Raw genomic sequence first — 23121 nt, 5'->3', positions numbered from 1 at the left:
CGTGTCGATTCCAAATCTCAGCTCTTCAGCATGGGCAGGCGGCAGCCAAGGTGCAAGAAAGACCGCCACGAACAAGATCCAGGTCAAAGCGTTGCATGTGTCTGTTGCGCCCGGCAATTCTTTCCTGTTGGTTGTTGTCAGCGTGTCCTCGAGAACGCCCGAATTCCGGCAATACTCTTGCCTTTTCCTGCCCACGACAGGCGAAAGTACCGTCGGAGTTAGGGTATTCAACCTCTTTTCCCCGCACAAGATCCGGGGAAAAGGCAGGCCCTCCGGTTAATCAATGCAAATACCGTCTCAACTAAGCCAGTTCTTGTTACGCCCGATCTTGCCGCTTGGCGCCCTCCGCGAAAGCCGAGGCGAGCAAATTACATACCGCACGTCGCCATCACCCTTGCGCCACCTCCCGCACCTTCAACTTCACATCATTGCATCGTCTCGGATCCTTGCTGTTTTGATGCCTCGAATAGGATATATAACTACTTTCCTTTCTATTCCACTGCACACACCCGTCGATAGCTGTATCCACCACTTTGAGCGTGGCCGAGACGACGTGCCTTACTGGCTACACGGATGGCGGGCAGAAGGCCAACGCCATAACCACCAGATTCTTCCGCGCGTGACGATCCATGATTCGGAGCTGAGTCTGCACACGCCTGAGAAGCGCTGGCTCTCAGGGGTATTCGCGCACTGGAATATGACATCGAGACGCTTTACTATCCTGCCGACCCTAATCCGGTGCGGTACACGTACCTAGGAGCGATATGCGACCTCTTCATTTACCCGCCGTCAAGCAAGCAAAACCCGAAAGATCCAGAGGTGCGCACCCGTGTCTCTTCATCGCGGTCTTCCACAGCCTGTGGCCTAAGACGCAACAAGGAGCGCTAGGGCTCAGCTATTGACTTGGACACAATATCGGTGCTACGTACGGCTTGACACATAGCCTATGCTCGGGCTTTGACGCTCGCTCGGACAGTTAAGCATGTTGTCGTTTCGGGAAGCACTCCGCAAGAGCAGCATGTCGCATTTTCCCATGCGCTCGCATTTGACCCAGCGCCGTATTCCCATACTGACCCTAACTTCAGACCAAGCCCTGGCGTCGCAGCGTGGCGTACAAGCCTCCAATGCGGTACAAATGCTGGCTGACGGCCCCGGCCGCCACACCACGCTCTCGTCCGTTTGCATCGCGCGCGCAAAGATTGACACCTTCACAACAAAGGCAGTCGGGGAGGACCAAAATGACGGGGATCGGTTCAAAGATGTGGCCAAGCTCTTGGAGGATGTCGCAAAGCAGATTGTATCGACTGCGCAGAAGTGGTGCAAGCAGGCGAAATGCATCTGCAAGAGTGGAAAATATGTCTCCTTTCGAAAGGCTATGTTGCATGATCGTAGAGCTTCGACTCGCGCAGCCGCATCTGTGCTTCCCGCAAAGCCCCCATCGTGGCTCCGGCGACAGCTCCAAGACTAATGGCTCTGATTGATGTAGGCGGTGGTATTCGGCCTTGAGGCACAACGACATCAAAGGAGGAACGCATCCGGATCAGATGCCTGCCACCAGAAGAAGACGCAATGGCTTACACTCACACAGAGCGACGGCTGCGAAAGCAGTCACGCATCCCGCTAGCGTACCATCGATCCATTTCCCGCCGACAGCCTGTCGTTGATACCACGCGGCTTCGCTCCACCAGGGCACATTTTGTGGCATTTGGCCACGTTCCGTAGATTCAAGATGGTCTTGAAACTGCGGCAGCTCGAGCTTCTTCACGTCTGCTGAGGTAACGTATGTCACACTCTGCACCCCTTGAGACTGTAACTGCTCCAGGTGCTTCAAATCTTCGTCTGTGTTGTATGTCGCAAGGGGGTAGCCTATCCCAGGTGGTAGTGTGTCCGGGCTGGTGGTTCCTCCGCTCGCAATCCCGCGCATACTTTCCAAGCTCGCCTGTAGTGCTTCCATAGCAGTTTCTTCCAGGCTGAGCGTGGGAGGCTGCGAGGCGAGCTCCGCAGTACCGCCTGTTCGACTTCGCTCGAGTTGCAGTCTCCGACGCCTGTACTGTCGCTCAACTCGTAGTTGTTGGACATAATTGGCCAAGGATAGCCGCCCAGCTCCGAAAGCTTCGTCTAGAGCCATAAAAGCAGTGACCCAGGCCGAGAGCCTCAGGCCCGTTGCGAGGCCTCCTTTGGCACCGGCGAGGAGTACCTTGTAGTTCTGCGGGGGAAAAAGCGCAGGATCACGGTGAAAATGTGAGAATGAGGGGCTGGGATACGAGTAGCACTTCTTATATTTGAACAGATCCACCTTTGTCTTATTGTAGAAGTACCATCCTTGGACGGTCTCGGGCCTTCGATGCGCGTTCTCGGCCATGAACACTAGGCTCGCTCGGTTAGCTGAAGTGTAGAGGCCAGTAACAAAGCCCAGGGTAAAAGAACTGGCTGGCAGCGTGACGAAATGGGGCGGTAAGGTGTTTGGATCGCCTCGCGCGTGCGTTGATGTGCATAGCACCGGCGGCGGAGGCCGTGGCGAAATCATTGCATTCGATGCGTTTGGCTCATACTCGCCCGCCTCTGCTACAGATAGACCGTCCGACGGCGACCGGCTCCGCGATGCCAGTGAATAGTGTGAGCTACATTCACCCTTGTCTTGGTTGGAAAATCGTCGCAGCGCCGCCGGCTGCAGCCAATCGGGCAAGAGATCGGACATAGGTCGGTAAGTGATAGTGGCTCGGCTGCTTTCCTTGGGTCCACGTTGAATCTTCTTCTCGCAGAGGCGTTTTCGTTGTTCTGAAGAGTACAGAGCCTTGGCCCGTGAAGTTGTTGGTGACGTGTGTAGAGTCGGCACTCACGGTGAGGGCAGAACATGGAAAGAGAACGAGGGCCATCAAAGGGCATTATCTTCCTCCAAGGGACGCACCAAGTCACCACACGCTGAGTCCACACCGAGACCCGCTTTTCTTGGACTGGGTACGCACCTCGAGACCAGTGCTTGATATCGTTTGACCACCTTCATCATCCATGACAAACTGCAGAACCAGCAATGACTCTTGGGCATACCACATGAGCACAGGCCATAGATAATTCGCAGCAGCAGTATCGGCATCAGCGCAGATCATGGCTAGCTCAACCGATCGCCCGTATTCCAAAGCTGGGCCCGGGGACGGCCACCCCTTTCGACCATACTATACGCCTCGCGAGGATGCATTTGTCGTCTCAGCGCCACGATTCAGTACCACGAATGTGTCATCCAGCGGCTCATCAACAGGCTCCAAGGCAGGTTCATCAGCATCTGCATCCGGGGTATCGAGTGCGGTATCAGGGACGCGAGGCAGCACCGGGAAGAGTCACTTAGGCGCGGGTCCACCCGCAGCAGCGCACAATCGATACTTTGACGGATCGAGTGACGAGGATTTGCTCGCAGCAGCAGCGGCCGGCTCAGGCTCTGGCGCCAGTCCGCCGTCTGGTGGTGGACTGCAAGATCGTAGGTCGCTCACCCAGATCGGTAAGGCGCTGCTCGTAGCCGGAGGACTGCAGTATGCGTCCACGCTGCTCGCCATGCCTTTCGAAGTAGGCAAGCTTCTGCTACAGATCCAATGGGCACCGAGAGAAGACGTGTGGGTCAAACACACCATTCGAGCTGGCGCCAGGGCACAACAACAGGGCGTTCTCGCATCCAACCGCAAAGCCCGCTCAGCCAAGGCAAGCGTAACAGACGAAAACGGAACGCAGGTTTGGGGAGACGAAGGAAGGATGAAACGACGCAGACTCAGTGAGGCGGGAATGGTCGCGCCGAGGGAGACAGACATGAACAATGTAGATGAACCAGAAGACATGTACGAAGGAGGCAGCCCGACAGAGCTTCTACCAGAGGCCGAAGGCGATTGGGGGGAGTTAGAGGGCAAGGACTTTGGCGGGGAAGATGACGAGGCAAGTGAATCTGTGACCAGCACTATCTCTTCCGTCGCTGATGTGCTCCACATCTACTTGCGCTTGACAGCTTTCGGACGAAGAAGATGCAGAGAAATACTTCAACGACCTATCATCACGACCGCAGCGCTCCTTTGCGTCCAGCTCCCATCAAGGCGTTAGTGGCACACGGCGAAAGGCGACAGATCAGACAGGCTACGTCATGCGAAAGAATATGTTCGATGAGGGCACGCGGCCCGAGTTTGTCATGCCCGTCGTCTTTACGGGCGGCGTATGGGAGATGATCAAGGCGGTTGCACGGGGACGCGAAGGATGGCTTGGTTTGTGGAAAGGTGCGTAGCTCTCCACAGGGTGTTCACCTCCCTTGAGCCTTGCCACCCACATACTTAGGCTTGCTCTCCCTTCCAGGATCATTCACAACATTTGTGCTTGATCTCGTAGCGGGTACCGTGCAGCCGATGCTCAGTTCGTTCCTCTCCGTATTCGTACCCGGCTCGAAATCGCTCCTGCCACTGCCTTACACGCCGAAGCCATGGCGGACGCTGTCGGTGATCTTCGCCTCGCACCTCATCACTGGCGTGCTTGTCTCACCTCTTGACTTGGTGCGCACGCGCCTCATTGCGCAGTCCACGCTTCCGCGCCATCGCAAATATCGAGGGCCGTACGATGCGCTAGTCCAAGTGCTCGAGGAGGAAGGCGGATGGAAGACGACGTACTTGCACCCACATCTGCTCGTCCCCACAATCCTTGATTACACCTTCCGTCCCTTTATCTCGCTTGCCACGCCGCTGTTCATCGACCACTATTTGCGGGTCGACCCGAACAGCAGTCCTGTGCTGTATGCGTTATGGGAGCTGATTGTCAGCACGATTGGCCTCGGACTCACACTACCGATCGAGACGGTCCGCCGGCGACTGCAGGTGCAGGCGCGCGCGGAGTGGGGCAAGAAGCCGCAGACGAAGTTTGGAAGCAGTTTAGTGGTCAAGCTGGGCGCAGATGGAACCGAGATGCCAACGACACAGTCTGCGGCGTCGCGTACGCACTCTGGGGGACAAGGTGGCGTCGATGCGCAACAATCTAACAGTAGCATCGGCAGTCACAGCGGCAGCGGCAGTCGTATCGGCATCAAAGGGCTCCGTACATGCGTCGAGACACGCCCGGAGGCGTACGCCGGCGTTATCGATGCGCTGTACAGGATCGTGACGGAGGAGACGACTATCTCGCCAAAAGCCAAAGTCAAAGCCCGGCCCGGTCTTTCGGGAAGCGCGGACGATTCTGCTGGCGTGCATACACGTGAGGGAAGCACGGCGTCCGGCGCGGGCGGCGACGGCGCACTGGAGATGGGGTTGGCCCGTTCGCAGATCCTGGCGCCGAGCGGACACAGCTCGCTGGGCGGCCTCGGGGGCCTTTACCGCGGCTTCTCGATGGGCTTTGGCGCGAACCTGCTTGTGTTTTTGCTCACTGTCGTCAGCGGCGAGCGCAATACTGGCACCGGCTGGGCCGAGATTTGAAAGCGCCCGCATCATCAGGAAGCGGCGCGCGTCCATGTGAGCAGGCAGCGTCAGGCCCAAAATTCAGGACACACCAACTCGCTGTTGTAAATTATGCAAGCACATGCAGATGGCCACCGATTTTAATGAACATTTACCCGTGAAACTGCAAAGGTGCGTGGTGTGCGGGGGGGAGGGGGGTGGATGCATATTGCTTGCGTTGGCATCGTAGACCTGCACCCACATCACCCACCGTCACGCATGGGCAGGACTCAACAGTGACAAGCGACCGCAACGGCATATCTTCCTTCCGTGCACGAGTGCGCGCAGAGTGCGTCCTCCGTCGCGAAGATACCGCTGCTGCGGCTTGTTGCAGACTCCAGACTCCGGCATGATCTCCGGGATAGCGCTCCAACGTGGCAGTGTGTATAGCCGTGCGGTGGTGGGCTTCTGCGAGTGGCACGATGCCTGGCTCATGCTTGATGTTCTATGGCCGCCTCTTCGTCTTGCCTGTGTTGGCTGGGTAGTTGAGTGGCTGCCTGAATGAATGCATGAATGAATGAATGGACGAATGCATCTGGACTCTGATGGTGATGGTGAAGGATGCTTGTCCCTCTTGGTCGGATGTGGATCGTGGCTGGGCTCGCTCCTTGGTGGTCTGTAACCTTCTGCAGGCAGGAACAAGGCAAACCTGTGGTCCGGGGAAGAGTGGTGCAGTGCCCACTTATGAACCAGAGGCCAATGGATACATCGCGAGATTCGTTCTGCTTACGTAATACATTCACGATCCCTCAATTTCCGCGGCAAAGCTGAACTCAGTCTCAGCAGCGACAGAACGCTGCGTGCTCAGCAAGCTCAGGGGCACAACTATCATCTGGACGATGAATGATGATTGCAAGGCGTTTCATATGGTCTGTGATGTAGCAACAGTTGGGTATGCTACGCTACGGTGTGCTGTGCTGTACTGTGCTGTTATGTGCTGTGCTGTGACGTGATGTGCATGTCGACGAGCGCTCGGTTCTCGCACATACCGCATCGTAGCAGGTGCATGGTGGTTGCTGTTCAAACTTGAGCTGAGCGCTGGCTCGCTACTTTGCTCGAGGCAGCGAGACGTTGTAGCTGGAGAGTCAGGAAGGCGTTACCCTCCTTGAGGCATTGGCAACATTCAACGGCGAGCGGCTCTTCGCCATCAGATCTCGAACCCTCACTCGGCATACTCTCGCTGTAACTGTGCAGGCCGTGTCGACGGCAAGGTGCAACAAGGAGCTTTCCCTACTCGCCGCCGAAGAGGACAAAGTCCTCCACCACCAAAAGCAGACATCACAAGTCCTGCGCTTGCGGACGTGGTCCCAGTCTGGAATCCAAAATGCGATTCAGTAAGGTGTCCAATGTAGCTCTAACATCGCCTGGCTCAGCTTCAGCGCCCGCACCAACATCCGGTGCAGCAGCACTACTGCTTAATGAGGATGCAGCCGCATCCGAGAACGGCAGCGGCAGCGCTGCTCCAAGACTGACGGCACGCGCGCAGGACTTGCTACTACGATTCGTGCACCTCGTCGACCCAGCACTCGCCAAAGAGGCAGAGCGAAGGGGAGGTGGTCTTGCATTCGCTTGCAATTGCGTGGCTGCCACCCAGGCTCCCGCTCAGGAGGACGAGATGAAAGCGGGAGGTAAAAAAAAGCTCAAGGAAGGGGCGATAGAGGGAGATGAATGGTTTGGCCAAAGACGGTGCAGTGCATGTCGGTTGCGTTCTCGAGCGGGAGCGGCACACGGCGCGAACCAGCCGTCGTCTAGCCCGCTATCAACAGGAGCGTCAACGCCGCAACTGCTGCCGATCGAGGATTGGACCGTGCTCTACTCGTACTCCTCTTCCTCTCTGTCCTCAAGCTCAAGCGCAAATGCCAAACCTGACGCAAGCTCAACCGAGCCGCACGCGACCGACATTGTCGTGCGTGCCAGCTCACAAGAAAGAAGCGAAGCGCCCTCAGCACAGAGTAGGGACGGTACATCAAGCACAGGCACAACGCCGACAGTGAAGAGCCTGTTCAGCGTCTCATCCACTCTCGTAGGCGTCTCGGTGCGGCAGTTCTGGGCGCTCATGGCGCACTCGGGCAACCGCGTGCTGTGGGACGGCACCTGTGAGCACGGCTGGACGGCCAGATGGCTTGGCGAAGAGCTGCTGCAAGAGCAAGCGGGAAAGGATCGCGCAAGGGAACGGGCTGCAGCCGAAGCGCTTGGCGCTAGAGTGGAGATATACAGAATGGGTGGCATGTAAGTGTCGGCCTCGTCGCCATGACGGTCTTGAAAGATTTCTGACTCGGCAATCTTTTGTACCCAATATAGATTTATGGTGGCCAAAGCGCGCGATATGACCCTGCTCTCCGTCGATGCGCGGTTGCCTTCCTCATCTGCACACCCATCGGAATCAGAGCAGCCACTCCGCCTCCTGTCCGTTTCAACTTCGATTGAAGACCCATCGTACCCGCCACAGAAAGGCTACAACCGCTTCCAGCTGAACATCGGCGGCTTCATGGTCGAGGAGCTTCCCCCGCTCCAAGTTCCCTCGTCGTCTTCAGCGCCATCTTCAGCGTCCTCGCCTTCACCCTCGCCAATGATGACGACGCTGCCGCGCATCAAAGTCACACAGGTCTCTGACCTCGGCGAGACGGCCGCATGGGTGCCCGCGAGTATTGTGCGCATGGTCGCCAGCACGCTCGTCCCGCGTAGCTTGTTCACCATCGCGCGCGCTGCAGCGGCGCTCAGTGTGCCGCGGGCGCTCGCTGAGAAGCAGGCGCAAGCGGAGACAGCCGAGGAGGCGCAAGGGGGGGGTGGCGTACTAGCAGGCGGCGTCGAGGAGCTAGCGTGCGAGCAGCAGCAACAACAGCAACATGCAGGCAAAAAGATCGCAGGCTACTGGCTCCGCAACAGGCGCTTCCCGGGCGTGCTCTTACCCGCTTGGCCACTGGAGCTTGCGTCAGAGGCACAGTGCGAAGAAGCCAAGCATACCGCAAGTGCTTCACGCGTGCTCGGCAGTGTTCAGCTTCTCGCAACCCCCGCATGCCTCGATTCGGCGGAGGAGGGGGACTCGACGCTGACAGCACCATCTGCCTTGCTCGACGATGAGCACGCTTCGACGCATATGAGCGCAACTGACGAGGACGCAGGACCCTCGGCGGGTGCTGGCGCGATGTCGAACTTCACGAATCACTCGCTCTCCACCGCTTTGCTCAGTCTCGGTCACGAATCCCACACATTCAACGACGGCGATGATGGCGAAGACGGAAATGTCTTCTCATCATCGTCGATCCCTACCAGCCCGCTTGACGGCAGCAGCAGCAGTGGTGACGGCAGCGCGAGAGGCTCACTGCATTGCACCAGCCGCGAAGTGGTCACGCGCTTTCGCAGCCGCAGCGTCGTCGAGTACAAGTCGCACCACCCGAGGGAAAATGGTCAAGATCGACAGCACCAGCAGCAGCATCAACACGAGCGGCAGCGTGTCCGCGCCAAGAGCGTCGCGTTATCCGCCGTTCTGCCCTGTCTCAACCCTGAGACAAGTGCAGAGATGGTGGCCAAATCAGTCTTTGAGTCACCCTTTATGCCGTTCCGGCAGTTTTCTTCGGCGGTAGACAACAGCCTGCGCAGCGGCGGCCCATTTTCGCATGCGCAAGCATTTGCGCCCACGTCTTCTTCGGTTACAGACGCGTCGCCCGTTGGTCTTCCCGCTTGCCCTTTGTCCCCCAGTGCAGGTGGTGGCAGTGACCACATTGCGAGTGCGAATGCATTCAACAAGCGCTCAGCCCCGTCGGCTGCAAATGAGCACGAGGATCGCGAGCGCTTCAAGCGCGCGTTACTTGAGCACCACGTCACCTTGCATAACTCTGCAGGGGTTGTGCTGAATGCTAGCAAGATGCAAGCCGAGATGCTACAGCGCGAAGCTGGCGGGGGGAACAAGCTGTTCAGTGCCGTGCCGAGCTCAGTGACGGAAGACCAAAACCCTAAGGTTGAGGAGTGGAGCGAGACCGCGAGCAGGGTGCTTGCGTCCAACCCCGAGCATGTCTTCGAGGATGATGAGGGACGGTCCGATCTTCGCAATGCAGACCGCGACGATGATGATGGCGACGACTCGCCGCCGAGCGAAGATAGCGAGGACCTAGCGCAGATGCTCGCCGAAGCACTTGATGCCGAATTACCCCAGGGCGATCTCAACGCACTGATGAATAGTGGCACCTTGCCACCATCGCGCGTGGGCAACGGCACGCGCAAGAGATACACCATGCAGCAGGCCGCACGTATGAGTATATTGCTGCTCGCCAGCGCTGATATGATGGCGCTCTCGCTTGCACCTGGTGCCAGACAGAGCATCGTATCGATCGACCAGGCTCACACGCAGGCGCATCAGGATGACATCAATGTGCTTCCGGCCCCACCCTACAATGAGCCGATAGTGTCGTTAGATCTTGAGCTTCCTCGCTCGACAAGCGCCGGCGGCTTGTCTGATCCACGGCGGTCTGTCGCCTCAGTATCCTCGAGCTACTCCTACCTCTTCAAAGGAAGGATGAAGCAGCGTTCGTTCTCCTCAAGCACCATGGCGTCCTCAATCGCGGCCCCATCGACGTCCAACACGAATGCGACTGCGTATTCTACGCCGGTGACCTCCTCGTCCGAAGGAAGCAGCCTCGTTACCGCGTCGCCTCAGCGGCAGGACAGTGCCAACTCGATGAAGACGGCGTTAGGCGCGAGCACTGGCACGAGCGTGGGTGGAGCGAAGAAGCAGATGCCACCTGGGTCTGACATTGAGATTCTGAGACGAATGCTCATTCAGCAGCAGCAGCAGCAACAGAAGGTCCAGCAGCAGCAGTCTCTAGGAGCATCGTTTGCTAGCACGCTCGCCGAGGCGCCGTACTCGCTCATGCTCTTGGGTGCTAGCATCGCTTGGTTTAGCGGGTTCAGCTCCTCCAGCAACGACGTGGTCTCCTCGACTCTCAAACCTGCTTCGCCACATTCGCCTTCGCTGCTCCAGAGCGCAGGCTTCGCGCAGCCGCAGCAACGGCGCATCAGCCGGATCCCCGACGAGCACAGCGAGGCGCGGTCGATCTCGCGCAGAAACTACGACTGCGTCAGCAACAGCAAGCTGCATCCTTTCCCAGGTTCGTACAACGTCAAACGTTTCTCGAGTGCGGCAGCAAATGCGACAGAGAAGCAGAAACCTCGTAGCATACTCCCTCGGTCGCCGCCGCAAAATCCGAGGATGATGGAGGTGGATTTCCCCAAAGCTCTTCACCAAGACCTCAGGGACCTCGATCAGGGTGCACAAAGCCTTTGAATCAGCCAACTTCGACGAGCCAGCCCTATACCCTAGCCTGGCTTTCAAGCTTCATTATTTCATCTCCCTGAATATAATGCTTCACTCCACTCCCATTCCAATCCTGCAAGGTGAACCCCCAATGTACTTTTACATTTCTCACACATTTCACATCATGCAGCACGACCATTCAGCCCAGGCAGGCTAAGGGCCGTCGAAGTAAAGCTCTCGGGCTCCTGTTTCCGATCAAACTCGGAGGAAATGGAGCAGATATGCGAAATTTCAAATCGCTAGGAGGCTCCGAGATTGTGGCAATTCATGACGAAGTTCGTCAAGACGCTGAGTTGACATGGAAACCTCTTCATCGGCCGTGCTACGTCGATGTTCTTTCTCTTGTCACTACCTTGCCATTGGATGGTCTCGATGGTAATGCAATACAAGACGAGGCAGATGTAATGCGCTTCAAATGCATGGTCGGCCCAGATGGGCCTAATATGTCGCGTCGCAAGAAGGATGCAGAGCGCCATCGCCTGTCGTCCAAACAAAGGAGCCTTGCAATCTCGGCAGCGACTTGCGAGCTCAGGCAAAACCTCCCAAAGTGATTCGACCCTCAACCCATAGCCGTGGATCCGAAGCGCCCGAGTTGGGAGGTGATTGCAGCCGAAAGTCGTTGGTTTCCTGTCTGCAGCGACTGAACGAGCAGATTGAATAGTCATTCGCAGATCACATCCACGGTTCAGTAGACTCGAGCACGATGCGATGTGTAAATTACGATGGTGTGGAGTGTGCATCGTCGTTACAGGCTACATACTTGCTTAGCAAAGCGACCGTAGCGTAGCGTCAGTCGACGCAGTGACAAAAGAGTCGACGCGGCGTACACTAGCTACACCAGGCTGAAGGGAGCACACATACATATGAATACAAGGGCGCGTATAACGGCACGCATGGTACACGGATGGCAGCGAGGGTTTCATAGCAATTGAAAAGCTGAGCACGGTCACTGGCGACGAACCTACAGCAGCATGCCGTCTATGTTGAACCTGCCCTTCCAGGCACACGTCGACACGATGACCGGAGAACACCGTGCCTCCCATCTGGGCCCGACGTTCGCTGGCCCTCGATGGGCCATCTACTCGCACAGCTGGCCTGTTACGACGCAGCAGCATCAGGCGTCCAGCTCTACGAGTCTCTCGCAGCGTTTTCGCAGGGCGGTCCTCAAGAATGACCTGCTGCTAGCCAAGCGAATTGCATCCAAGGCTATTGCCCTCTCCACTAGCACGGCCCTCGAAGCAGAGCAGCAGCAGCAGCATTGGCTCGACCGGCAATTCGACTTAGAGACACGGCGGCCGTCGACACACACCGTTCGAGCTTTACCGTCGTCCGCGTCGGGGACAATATCGCCAAGCGGGAAAGAATCACAGCCACCACGCCGATCGCCGCTAAAGCTTCCGGTGCTCACTCTGCAGGAGGCGAAACAAGCGGATGTGCCTGTGCGAGAACGAGCGCTACTGCGGCACAAGGCACTTGCGCAGCAACCGTTTGATATCAAGAACATTGACCACACGGCTGCGGCTGGGAGCTTTGACGCCAAGTGCTCGCTTGCGCTTGCGATTGAGTCCGGTGCGGATATCGAGCTGATTCAATGGCTGTTGGATATGGGCCATGAGGCAGAGGAGCTGAGTCGCGTGAGTGGAAATGCGTGCTGCAGAGTGTGCTCAAAAAGTCGCAGCATGCTCATAGTGAGCAAGTTGCACTAAATGGCTAACAGGACGCAGATAACAATTCGATCGTCACTATCGCTGCGCTTCACAATCGGCCCGATGTCATCGAGCTCTACATCAGCCATCCTACCATCAGTGGAATCGACCTGCTCGACTGGAGCAACACCAGCCTGGGCCAGACAGCCCTGCATCTCGCATCTATCAAGGGCCACGAGGAAGTGATCAGGGTGCGAATGAATGGCGCACCGCCGCCTGACAAGAGTAATGGACATGAATTGATGTTGATTCCTACTTGCCGCTAGCTTCTCCTGCATCTGGGCGCGGAGGTCGACATGCCAGATCGAGAAGGCAACGCCGCGCTGCACTTGTGAGGGCTGAAACGATTCCACGGTGTAATCGTGCGATGCTGCAACGTAAAGTGTATCGCTGACCAATATGCAAAATGCAACCCACAGCGCCTCTGCTTGGGGGCATTTGACCGTGGTGCAGCTGCTGATCGAGCGTGGCTGCGCCTTCGCCGTTAAAAACACCGCCGGCTTCACACCCGCGGACTTTGCCTACTCGCACAGCGTCAAAGCCGCGCTGGAAGCCTTTGGGCGCGTGCAGCACGAGCTGCGCCGACGCCGCTGGCGCGCGGCGTCGTCGAACCACTCGGGCGCCAGCACTGAGGACCTCGGCTTGGCGCAACTTCGGACACACACGCAGGGACAGGGCTCAAATACTTCGCCGCGCATGTTCGACGACAGCGTGCTGTACGAGGATGACCTCGAAGAGATGGGCTCCTTTTCGCACGGTGGCTCTTTAAGTCGCAAGAGCAGCAATTCTGACGCCGCAATGCCGCCCAAGGTCGAGCGGCTACTTGGTACCGCACTGCCCAATGCAGCGCATCAAACTCCTGCTAGCCAGGCCGGCAGCGGCGGCGGCGGGGGGAGCAGCTCGACGTTCAGCGGCAACTCGCCTTTCTTTCAGCCCCAATGGCAGCCATCGACTTCCTCTCCTCGCGGCTTTGCAGCGCGTTCGGGCAGCATCTCCGACACAGGCTCCGTGCCGCCCCTTCCGCTGGGGATAGCTCGACCTCAACTCAACCCGTATCCCCTGACGCCCAATACGCGTCAAGCGGACCCAAGTACGCCTATGAAGCACAGCGGCCCGCTGCCGCAGCCGGTGCGCGAAGACTCGATTGGCAGCAGTCCGGGCATGGTGCCCTCTGCATCATCGGCATCGGTAAGCTCTAACATGGGCTGCATCGCGAACAAGATGATCCTTCAGGATCAGGCCGCAATGAGCTCGTATCTCAGCAGGGCCAAAGCAAGTTCAGGCGGGTCCAGACGGAACTGAGGTGGGGTAATTACAACGGTGCAATGCAGTTTGTATATATGTGTGTGTGTGCTTGCGTGTGCGGTTCCTGGCTTTATGCGAAACATCGATTGAACAAAGAGTTCAACGTTCCCTCAAAGTGTTGGGGATATCCAGATCAGCAGCGTAGCGCGCCATGTCTGCGGCGGGCCGGTTAGGATCTTCGTCAGGCGTCCAGCCACCCTGCGGTGCTGCGCCGCGGTAGCGGCCCTCTGCCCAACCATGCTGACTGCGCATGCCGACGGCATCGGCGATCTGAGCGACTCCTTGCTCGGTCATCGCGGGTGCTACCGGCGCTGCCTTGCCCCTCACCGGACTGCGCGCGCGCGGTGTGCCCTCTGCGCTGTGAATGGGTGCCAGTTGCAGCGCTTTGGCTTGCCGCAATGCGTCCATGTACGGCTGGTCCAGCCCTTCGCGGACGATATGCCTGCGGCCATTGAGCCATCTGGCGACGCGCGCAAGATCGCGCTGGCTGAGCTCCTGCTCTGCATGCTCGCGCGTCAGCCTGGCATGGTCTTCATGCTGGGCGTTTGCTATGTTATCATCATCACCATCCGCGCCCACCGTTACAGCGTCAGCAAGCTCGGCTGCGTCATCTAATACGGTCGTATCGCCCTCTCCCTCGAGCGCGAGGACCGTCCAGCCGATTAAAATCATGCCGGGTGGCCGCTGCTCGCCTACATGCTCGATGGCTGCGACGATGCCTTCGAGCGTACTCGCGATGACACGCTGATCCGCCGAGGACGCTCTCTCGACAATTGCGATGGGGAGGTACGGCGGGAAAGGCGCGCCATCGCGATCAGGGTCCTGCTGCGCTTCGTGCGTGGATGGGGAACGACCAGCTGGCCGTGTGAGGATGTCAACGACGGCTTGCAGCCGTGCGACGCCCATGAGAATGACGAGGCTGCATCCGCGCTCGTAGCCGGGCAACTTGACCTTTTTGCCTCCCCTGCCGACGCCAGTGCAGAGGACCAAGCTGTCTGCAGCGCCGCGCTGCGTGACGGCGATGCCAAGCATGGCCGGCGCAGCGAGAGCGCTGCTGATACCCGGCACGACGGTGCTCTCGATGCCGGCCTTGCGGAACGCGAGCACCTCCTCTCCGCCGCGGCCGTACACGAACGGATCTCCTTGCTTGAGCCGAACGACCGTCTTGCCCTCGTGCACAGCGGCCTTGAGTGCGAGCGCGATCAGCTCGGACTGCGCGCCCTCAGCGTTGCCAGGGAACTTGCGTGCAATGACCAGTGGAGTCGTCGGCGGGATGAGCGAGAGGATCGCGGAGGGGACCAGCTTGTCGGAAAGCACCAGATGCGTCTCGGGCGATGTCAGGAGGCTGTGTGCGAAAAGCGTCAGCAGTGCCGGATGCCCCGGCCCCGAACCGAGAATGTAGATGTGGCCCTTCGCGGACGGCGGCTGCGGTGGCGGAGGTGGGATGATGAGCGAATGCTGTGACGGGCGCCGATGCGCCCACGAGCCGCCGGCGCTAATCCCCACTTGGCCCGCTTCGGCCTCGTCTTCATCTGCCTTTGGGACAGAGCGAGCAGACCTCCCTCGACTGGAATTTTCATCTGCTCCTGTGACGCCTTCTTCACCGTGTGACCCATTAGCCGAAAACGCAGCCTTTCTTGCAGCTTCGCCCTTGTCTCCGTATCCTGGTCCTTGCTTAGCCTTTTGCGCTCCAGGTGTGCCTTGCTCTTCGCGCTCGTGGTACTCGTCGAGCAACGCGACCATGCGCTTGCGGTTGAGGTTGCCGAGGTAGTCGATGGGCCAGTACTCGCTCATCTGCGCCACCCAGCGCATGCGCCGGCGCGTCCTCTCGTCACGCTCTGCTTCTTCGCGCTGCGCATCCCCCCGCTGCCGCGCGCGTACTAGGACAGCAGAGCAGTAGCTGCCCGACGGGTCGGCAGCGGTTGAGCAGAGCTGCGCGACGGGCAGGTTGAGTGGCACCGGGTCGAAGCTCTCGTCGTCCTCTTGCAGCGCACACAAGTCCGACCCTGAAGCTTCGGCGGCCCCCCGTCTGCTGTTACCACTTACGCCCCCACGACTGCGACTACCGCTGCCCCTGCGACCGCGCTGCTGGACCTGATCGTGGTCCTTGGCGAGAGCGCGGAGCATGCCGACGTTCTCGACGGCGTCGGCGACGTTGCGCGGGAGGAGCGTGACGACTTCGCGGCGGATGCGCCCAGCCAGACGACAGCCTTTCCCGTTGGTTGTCACGGCGATCTGCAGGCACGATGCGCGCGGGCGTGTGGGCGTGGACAGCGAATCCGTGTCATGAGCTACCGCCGGTGCTACTGCGGAGAGCGCAAAGCGGTGCGTGGCAGGGAAACTAAAATCGCACAGCTCTGGATGATCCGCGACTGTCAGCGGGATGCGGCGTGCGCGGCAGAGGCGCGTGAGCAGGTGCGCTTGCCGCAGCATAGTGCTGCTACCGTCTCCAAGGATGCTTTCGGCGCTGGCGTTGGGATGCCACGTAGGGGGAGGGGTGGAGGAAGTGTGCAAGGTGTTCGTGATGCACGCTGCGAAGATCTGCGGGGGAAGGGCTGAGTCCGGTGACGAGGATGGCTGCCGGCACGAGGCCTCATCGGAGGAGCAAAGCTCTGCATGGATGCTAGCCGTATAGTCATCTGCCAGCTGCTTCTGATCGAGCCCATCCGCATTCGTGGGTGCAGGAATGCGGTCGAGGGCATCGAGTAGCTTTGTCCATAGCGCTTCCTCTCCTCCTCCTCTTCCGTCTTCATCAGTGTCGAAAATGCTCTGCTGCTCTTGCCCTTGCTCTTGCTGCTGCTGCTGCAGTAAGCTCGAGCGCGAAAAACGCCGACGCGCTCGAGTGGCACCGAGAGAGAGGAAGCTGCATTCGCCAGCGTGCACGCGGTGCTTGATCTCCTCTGCAACATCTGCTGTGTCCATATCCTCGTCGGACCGCCCGGCTGCAGCTGCTCCGAGCTTGGCTTCTGGCGCTGGCGGAGCGACGACGACGGGCCACGCCCCGGCCTCGGCGCAGGCATAGAGGCGCGAAGCGGCCAGGCGCGACGTGCCGATGATGAGCACTGTGCGTCGTGAATAGCCTGCCTCTGGTGGCAACCTTGGCGAGTCTACTGCTAGAGGACCCGACTGATGCATACGGTGCGCGAGGAGGAGCGATGCCCCTGGCTGGGGTGCTGGGAAGGCCATCGTTGCGCGGGTGCGACACGTCAAGCTGGGATGGAATGAGATGGGATCAGATGAGCTACCAGTTCCGGGTTGGCTTGCACAGGTGGCAAGCCTTTGGTGTTCAATTATGTTCGCCCGTTCCTTCGCCCCGCCCCCTTAGACGTCTCTTCCGCGTACCGTTCGCAGCGTCTTTAGCCAGATGGACGGGGGAAGTCGCAATGGTCACGCCAAGCGTTTTTCTCCACTGACAAGCCCAAAAGAAAACCAAACGGTGACGGTGATAAGATGGTGGCGTTCTTTCTTTTTAGTTTGGTGGCAGAATATCTCTTGGAACAAAAGAAAGAGTCCCCAGATTCGGTGCAACCGCCCAAAGCCGGCCGATCGAGCCGTTGTCCTTTTCTAGGGTTGCGAACCCCCCCCCACAAGGACGGGACGTGGACAAGGACACTTCCATCCATACATGCGACCGTGGGTGGATAGGATGACGCTACAGCTGCAGCTAGGGAGGTCAGACGGAGGTCGAAACTGAAGCATGCAATATGGGACGCAGCGAGCAGGCGTTGCCCTCGCTGCTCGAGCGGCAGACTAAATGGTTTTCCTGAATAAGCAATGCCATCCTTGCACGCGGGGCATTTGGAAGCGCTGCTTGTTGCGATGCATGTCCTACATATGCACTGTTGTCCTGGCCAGCTGGCTGGCTGCTTGCTGGGTGTGGGCGCGCGTGTGGGACATGGAGGTGAATATGGGCACTGCGCCTGTGTGAGCCTGGGGGCGGGCGACAGCTGGGAGCGAAGCGCATGTTCGTTTGGCGGCCAGCTACACCAATCCACCCATCAACCATCACCACCACCACCTTTCGCACCCTCCCTCCATCCCGGTGTGGTCTCATCGCATCGCAACTTTCCAGACCAACCCGCTCTGTTTACCTGCATCGACAGCGTACACCCGCTGTGTTTGAGAGCGAGAGAGCGAGCGCAGAGAAACCTTTGACCGGGACGGAGGAGACTCGCCGCGACGACGACACGCAACACTACACCCTCATCCCCATCATCGTCTTGATCGTGCGCACCGGTCCCTACGGAACGAAGGTCCCGTTCGCGTTTTCTGCCATACATACATACTTACATCATCACACGCCCGCATAGGCCATATCAGATCGAGCCAGGAAAGGTGCATCCTGCAGCTCGGACACCTGCCGGACTCCCTCCCCTCTCGCTCGATTCCCCGACGCCGTTCTCACACCCGGCCTCCCCCCCCCCCTCCCCAACTCGATTCCCGCAAGGTCTCATCTTCTCAGCTGCCAAAGCGTTCTCCTGCTATTGGTGAGTAGGAGCGCTAGAGGCTGCTTTCCTACCCCGGGCAAAGGCGTGTGGAACGCAACGATGTGCACGCACCGTTGCAGGATCTTGCGCTCAGGTTTCGGTCCTCCAAGACGAGAGGCTGCTGTTGCTGCATTGCTTGTCGGGCAACGAAAGCAGGGAGCTGAGGAACAGAGGAATGCAAGAGCGGAGGAAGAATGAAAACTCTGATGCGATGCACATTCTGGGATGCCCGTCCTTCAGCACACACAGGGCTGAACTGTAACGAAGCATCAAGCTAACTCTTTTGTTCTCCCCGACGTTATTCCCTCCACTTGCTTTTGCGACACGTCGAATTTCTTCTGCTCGCAGAAGACGCACACGGGATCTTTGCCATTCCATCGCCAAACAAAGCTAGTGGTAGCACAACAAATAGCTGCTGCGTGCCGCGGCGCCAGGTCTTGCACCGATCCGTGCAAGGCAGAGGTCCAAACGCTGGCATCGCTTCGGCGCCGAAGCTAGCTGCGCAAAAAGGTGATACTCATCACTCTCCTCTCCCTCGAGACCTGGTAGCTTGTATGAACTGAGACGTGCTGGAACTCGGCCTTTGCAAAGCGTTCTTCGCAGCGAGAAAGACGCGATGACGAGCTCATCTACCGGCCCATCCCTCTTCTCCACCATCGCTTCCCTCTTCGGCGGTGTTTCTGCTTCCTCCTCCGGCACGCGCAGCGCGAGCAAGTCCAAGCAGCTGCCTAGGCGGACCGCCTTTGGCTCTGCATTTGGCAGCGGAAGCGGCGGCGGTATTGGCGAGGACTGGTCCCTTCCGTATACACACTACGGCGGCGGCCCGTCCTCGTCGATGTTCATGAACGGCGGCTCAGGCGCAGCAGCGGCTTACCCGCCTTCGCTGCCGGGCCACACAGCCGGCGGGCCGTACATGCCGGCGATCGCAGGGACCGCCAACGCGAGTCTCGCCGAGTTCACCAATGTGCACAACCCCAACGCATCTAGCTCCAACCTCGTCCAGCATGGCCCGTACTCCGCATCCGTCGCCGTGACCTCCAGCAGCAGCTTCGCGCGCTTGCGCTCCAGTTTCGGTGTCGCGCTTCCTGGCGCAGGCTTCAGCATCGCAGCCGCCGGCGCAGGCGGTGCTGCCGGCTTAGGCGCTGGATCGGCCGTGTCGTCCAACATGCCCTCTTCGGCCTACCCGCCGCTGCGGCACACGTGGCGACGCATTCGGTCGTGGTGCCGCAAGCAGTACCCGGAGTTGTGGGACACGGTCAACTATCCCGCGCTCGAGGCGGAGATCGACGAGTTTGAGGAGCAAATCGGCTTCGCACTGCCGCCCTCGGTGCGCGAGAGCTTCCTCCTGCATAACGGCCAGGAGCTGGAGAGCTACGCAAACAGCAGCGGCGGCGGCAGCTGCACCGAAGGCCTCTTCTTCGGCATGACGATGCTCTCCCTTGAGCAGAGCCTCCAGGAGTGGGGTTTCTGGCGCAGCGTAGACGATGACCCTGAGACGGGCGCCAGTGTCGATGTGCGCGGCAACATGACCAGCTGCCCCGACGGCTGGGTCCGCAACGAGTACAGCGACCGTGGATGGATCCCCCTCATCTCGGATCGGGTAGGTAACTACATCGGCGTGGACCTCAACCCCCCGAATCCTTACGAGATCGGCGATGAAAACGTCGGCGGCATAGATCGCACTGCCGTCGATGGCCTCGCGACGCGCATTGCCAACGGCTGCCTCGATGCCAATGTCAACGGCGACAGAGACACGACGGCAACAGCCACGGCGACTCCGACGCCTAAACAACAGCAGCAAAGTCCTCGCAGTGGCGGCCTCCCGGGTCAAGTGATTGTCTTTGGCCGCGACTTTGACACCAAGGTCGTTCTGTGGCGCGGCGAAGGCGAGGGCGGTTGGGGCCGCTTCCTACAGCACTTTGCCGAAGAGCTGGAGGCGGGTGAGCTGTGGACGCTCGACGATACGTCTACCGGCAGCGAGGACGACGAGGACGCCATCGGCTACGAGAACTACTTTGGCGGCGGCGGCGGCGGCGGCAAAGGCGGCGGCGACCGCGGCGGCGACGGACACGCCGGCTTCAAGCTGCATGGCGACTATAAGGGCTGGCCTGTCCTCGAGGCGTGGGCGGACCGCAGTATCAGGGCGTGGGAGGACGCTGGGTTCCAGGTCGGCCTACCTGCCAACCAAGACCCTGGGTTTTACGCTCAGTACGCTGTTGGCGGCGGCGGCGGCGCTGCTGGTGCGGAGGAAGCAGGGCCATCAGCAGTCGGCGTCGGCATGGGCGTAGAGCTAGGGTCAGATTTAGATCAGAATCCGTGCTTTGCCGGCGCGCCTGCAACAACGCCGCTGCCTGCGCTGCAGGTGCATCTCAGCGAGGACGAGGCGCATCAGACCGCTTCAGATCAGCAGCAAGAGCCGGTGCTTCTCGACCCACTCACCGAAGCTGCTAGCAGCAATGCCGAGGAGGGCAGCTCGGCAGCGGGCGCTGCGGCAAGTTCTGCGCCATCAGCAGCAGCAGTGACACCTAGCCATCACCCATTACAACAAGAAACAATCCGCACCGGCCTCCTCGTGTCCGATTCCGTTCCCAGCACACCGACTCTCGGCATCGCGCCGCGCTCGACAGATACGCTTTCACCCCCGCCGGCCAGCTTCAAGTCGACCGGGAAGCGGCGCCAGGAGTTTGGTGCGCCGTCGCGGGACAAGGACTGGGAGAGGAATGCGGGGATATTGGGACCCGGCGCGGGCGCGGTGAGGCGGCGAGCGCCGCCCCCTGCAACGGCAGCGTCGCTGGACCTGCCAACCCTCGCGGACGTGCATGCAGCACACGCAGCTGCGCTCGCTGAAGCGGGGCGCGGCGCATCGCACCAATTTGAGTTCCACCTTAAGTCAGCTGACCAGTCGATCGACTTGGAGGATAGGCACAGCGCAGATGGGAGGTACAGCACCGGCAGTGCCAGCGCCAGCGGCAGTAGCTTCTTTGGCAAAACGAGGCGCGAAGGAACTTCTGGCCTCGCGTCCAGCGGCTCGGTCTCTGCCCTCCGCGACGTCGTTGTCGACCCCGCGTCCATCAGCCCTCGACCCTCGGCCAGCGCTGAAGGCCCGCGCTTCCCTGGCTCGACGTTCATGTGCGGTGGCAGCAGCGGGACTGGCCCTGGACGCGATGGCTTGGGTTCTTTGCCCGGAACGCCGCGGCTCATGTCCAACGGCTCCGAGTCCTTTGCGGCGCTCATCGATGCTGGCTCGCAGCCGTCGTCGCCGGCGCCCGTCGGACAGGCCAGGTCGCTGAAGCTCAGCTACGTCCCTAGCACCTCGCAAGTCAGCGACTTGCCACAGACCTCGCCTTCGCTCATCCAGTCCCTCCCTGGCGGAGGCGCGCAAGGCGGCGCCGGCGCTAGCGTGGGCAGCAACGGCTTCGGTAGCGAGCACGACACGGCACGCGGCAGTCCAAAGCCACTGCTGCGAGCACTACACGGAAGCCATTCGCGGACGAACTTGATCAAAGGCGCCATGCCTTCCGTTGCATAGAATATCATTTTACAGTACTTCACAAGGCTCGTGGTAGCACTTGCGGCTCGGAAGTCCAGACAAGACTATCAGGCTCGCCATGCTCCTCACCCTTTACATCTCTTCTTTTCCCAACACAGTTCAATCCCGAGCAATAATGCTGAACAATTTCTTTTACCACATTGCGAACGAGTTGTATTGTAGCGCAATATCAACAAAGTCGTATCACTTCAGCCGTTGATATCATCTTTGTGCTTTGCCCTTGCTGGTGCTCATTCCTTTCTGACTGTTGTCTGCGCTGAATGTCTGCTTTCCATTCAGTCTCCAGATGTCGCTTCAGACTTGGCATATCCTTGTACAAATTCGCGTCCCATATTGAGACAAGATCCGCTTTGAGCAGCTTGTGCAACTCGGCTGTGCTCTTTGGCTGCGCCTTTCTGCCTTCTCGAATCCACTGCTCAATATCGCGGGTATGCAAGAAGAAGCCGTGATCGTGTTTGAAGCTCAAGTAGTGATGCTTTCTCTTGAGTCGCTCAGAGACGAGGTCGCAAGATATACAGTGCAAATGCACCGTCGACATGCTCGGAATCGCATGAAAGCCCAAGTGCACCGGCCAGGTCACCAGGCATTGTTCTACACTTGCAGTAGCATGGGTGTGTCCCTTGAACGGGATCGCATCGAGAGTTGCCCGCGGCATCTCGGAGAGGATGATGCTTTTGACGCGCTCTGCCATTGCTTTCAACCTGCCAAAGACTTGGGAGGCGTACGGCGAGGCTAGGAGCGTGTTGATGTCCTGCAAGTGGCGGGTCGGCACAGTTTTACAACCCGTGGTCCCAAAAGCCAGCTTGTCTCCAGCAAGGGCGAGCTTGGGCTTCTTGCTTGCGCGATCATCGCTTAAGGCGCTGCCCGCGCCACAGCCATCAGTTGCAGGTGAACCTAGTCCTTTCACCGTGGCATAATCCGTGCCACCTGGTTGCGAATTTTGCTGTTTGTGTTCTGATTGGACAGAGTCGGAGAGAGGAAATGGGATGCGTGGCAAGACAAGGAAGTGGAACTTGGCCTTCTCGTAAGCGTCAAAGATGACGATTGTCCAATCATCGTAGGTGAGGCAGACGTCTCGCGGGAGCTTGCTGGGATCTTTAGTTTGTGCGTAGCGTGTCAGGGCAGATTTGGGATCATTGCTTTGAAATGACATGAAGGCGCCAGGCCGTCGAAAGAACGACGGGCGTAGCAGTGGATGGGGGATATGCTCGGCGCGAAGAATTCTGGAGATTGGCAACAATCGCCTTCGTCGATATGTATTCAGTACGATTCAATTTGAAGCGGAGGTGTAGACGGAGGCTGGAGCGATAAA

At 59.1% G+C, this 23121-nt stretch overlaps 9 protein-coding genes across 9 annotated transcripts; 6 read left to right on the top strand and 3 right to left on the bottom strand.

Annotated features, from left to right (window-relative positions):
• The first annotated feature begins 51 nt into the window (after window positions 1–51).
• On the top strand, window positions 52–1073 carry K437DRAFT_285901 (uncharacterized protein). The gene has a single exon (XM_013387566.1). The coding sequence runs from the start codon at window positions 284–286 to the stop codon at window positions 755–757; it is 474 nt and encodes a 157-aa protein (XP_013243020.1). The 5' UTR covers window positions 52–283; the 3' UTR covers window positions 758–1073.
• Window positions 1074–1373: 300 nt separating this feature from the next.
• On the bottom strand, window positions 1374–2876 carry K437DRAFT_263085 (uncharacterized protein; the record flags this gene model as incomplete). The annotated part of the gene is made up of 3 exons (XM_013387565.1): window positions 1374–1501; window positions 1630–2794; window positions 2841–2876. 3 exons carry the CDS (start codon window positions 2874–2876, stop codon window positions 1374–1376), a joined length of 1329 nt encoding a protein of 442 aa, XP_013243019.1.
• A 90-nt stretch (window positions 2877–2966) lies between these two features.
• K437DRAFT_256816 (mitochondrial carrier) lies at window positions 2967–5572 on the top strand. The gene is made up of 3 exons (XM_013387564.1): window positions 2967–3918; window positions 3989–4250; window positions 4327–5572. The coding sequence occupies exons 1-3, from the start codon at window positions 3106–3108 to the stop codon at window positions 5427–5429; spliced, it is 2178 nt and encodes a 725-aa protein (XP_013243018.1). The 5' UTR covers window positions 2967–3105; the 3' UTR covers window positions 5430–5572.
• Window positions 5573–6319: 747 nt separating this feature from the next.
• On the top strand, window positions 6320–10899 carry K437DRAFT_256815 (uncharacterized protein). The gene is made up of 2 exons (XM_013387563.1): window positions 6320–7679; window positions 7752–10899. Exons 1-2 carry the CDS (start codon window positions 6775–6777, stop codon window positions 10729–10731), a joined length of 3885 nt encoding a protein of 1294 aa, XP_013243017.1. The 5' UTR covers window positions 6320–6774; the 3' UTR covers window positions 10732–10899.
• Window positions 10900–11548: 649 nt separating this feature from the next.
• On the top strand, window positions 11549–12777 carry K437DRAFT_256814 (uncharacterized protein). Its single transcript, XM_013387562.1, has 2 exons — window positions 11549–12395; window positions 12479–12777. Exons 1-2 carry the CDS (start codon window positions 11733–11735, stop codon window positions 12731–12733), a joined length of 918 nt encoding a protein of 305 aa, XP_013243016.1. The 5' UTR covers window positions 11549–11732; the 3' UTR covers window positions 12734–12777.
• On the top strand, window positions 12668–13820 carry K437DRAFT_127381 (uncharacterized protein). The gene has a single exon (XM_013387561.1). It carries the CDS (start codon window positions 12867–12869, stop codon window positions 13767–13769), a length of 903 nt encoding a protein of 300 aa, XP_013243015.1. The 5' UTR covers window positions 12668–12866; the 3' UTR covers window positions 13770–13820.
• On the bottom strand, window positions 13762–17177 carry K437DRAFT_256812 (uncharacterized protein). Its single transcript, XM_013387560.1, has one exon. It carries the CDS (start codon window positions 16956–16958, stop codon window positions 13872–13874), a length of 3087 nt encoding a protein of 1028 aa, XP_013243014.1. The 5' UTR covers window positions 16959–17177; the 3' UTR covers window positions 13762–13871.
• A 1464-nt stretch (window positions 17178–18641) lies between these two features.
• On the top strand, window positions 18642–21998 carry K437DRAFT_256811 (uncharacterized protein). Its single transcript, XM_013387559.1, has one exon. The coding sequence runs from the start codon at window positions 18876–18878 to the stop codon at window positions 21786–21788; it is 2913 nt and encodes a 970-aa protein (XP_013243013.1). The 5' UTR covers window positions 18642–18875; the 3' UTR covers window positions 21789–21998.
• K437DRAFT_256810 (uncharacterized protein) lies at window positions 21769–23108 on the bottom strand. Its single transcript, XM_013387558.1, has one exon. It carries the CDS (start codon window positions 22960–22962, stop codon window positions 21979–21981), a length of 984 nt encoding a protein of 327 aa, XP_013243012.1. The 5' UTR covers window positions 22963–23108; the 3' UTR covers window positions 21769–21978.
• Between the last annotated feature and the right edge of the window lie 13 nt (window positions 23109–23121).

The sequence above is a fragment of the Tilletiaria anomala genome (genome assembly GCF_000711695.1).
Source record: "Tilletiaria anomala UBC 951 chromosome Unknown K437scaffold_46, whole genome shotgun sequence".
NCBI lineage: Eukaryota > Fungi > Basidiomycota > Exobasidiomycetes > Georgefischeriales > Tilletiariaceae > Tilletiaria > Tilletiaria anomala.
This window is presented reverse-complemented; position numbering and strand designations above follow the sequence as displayed.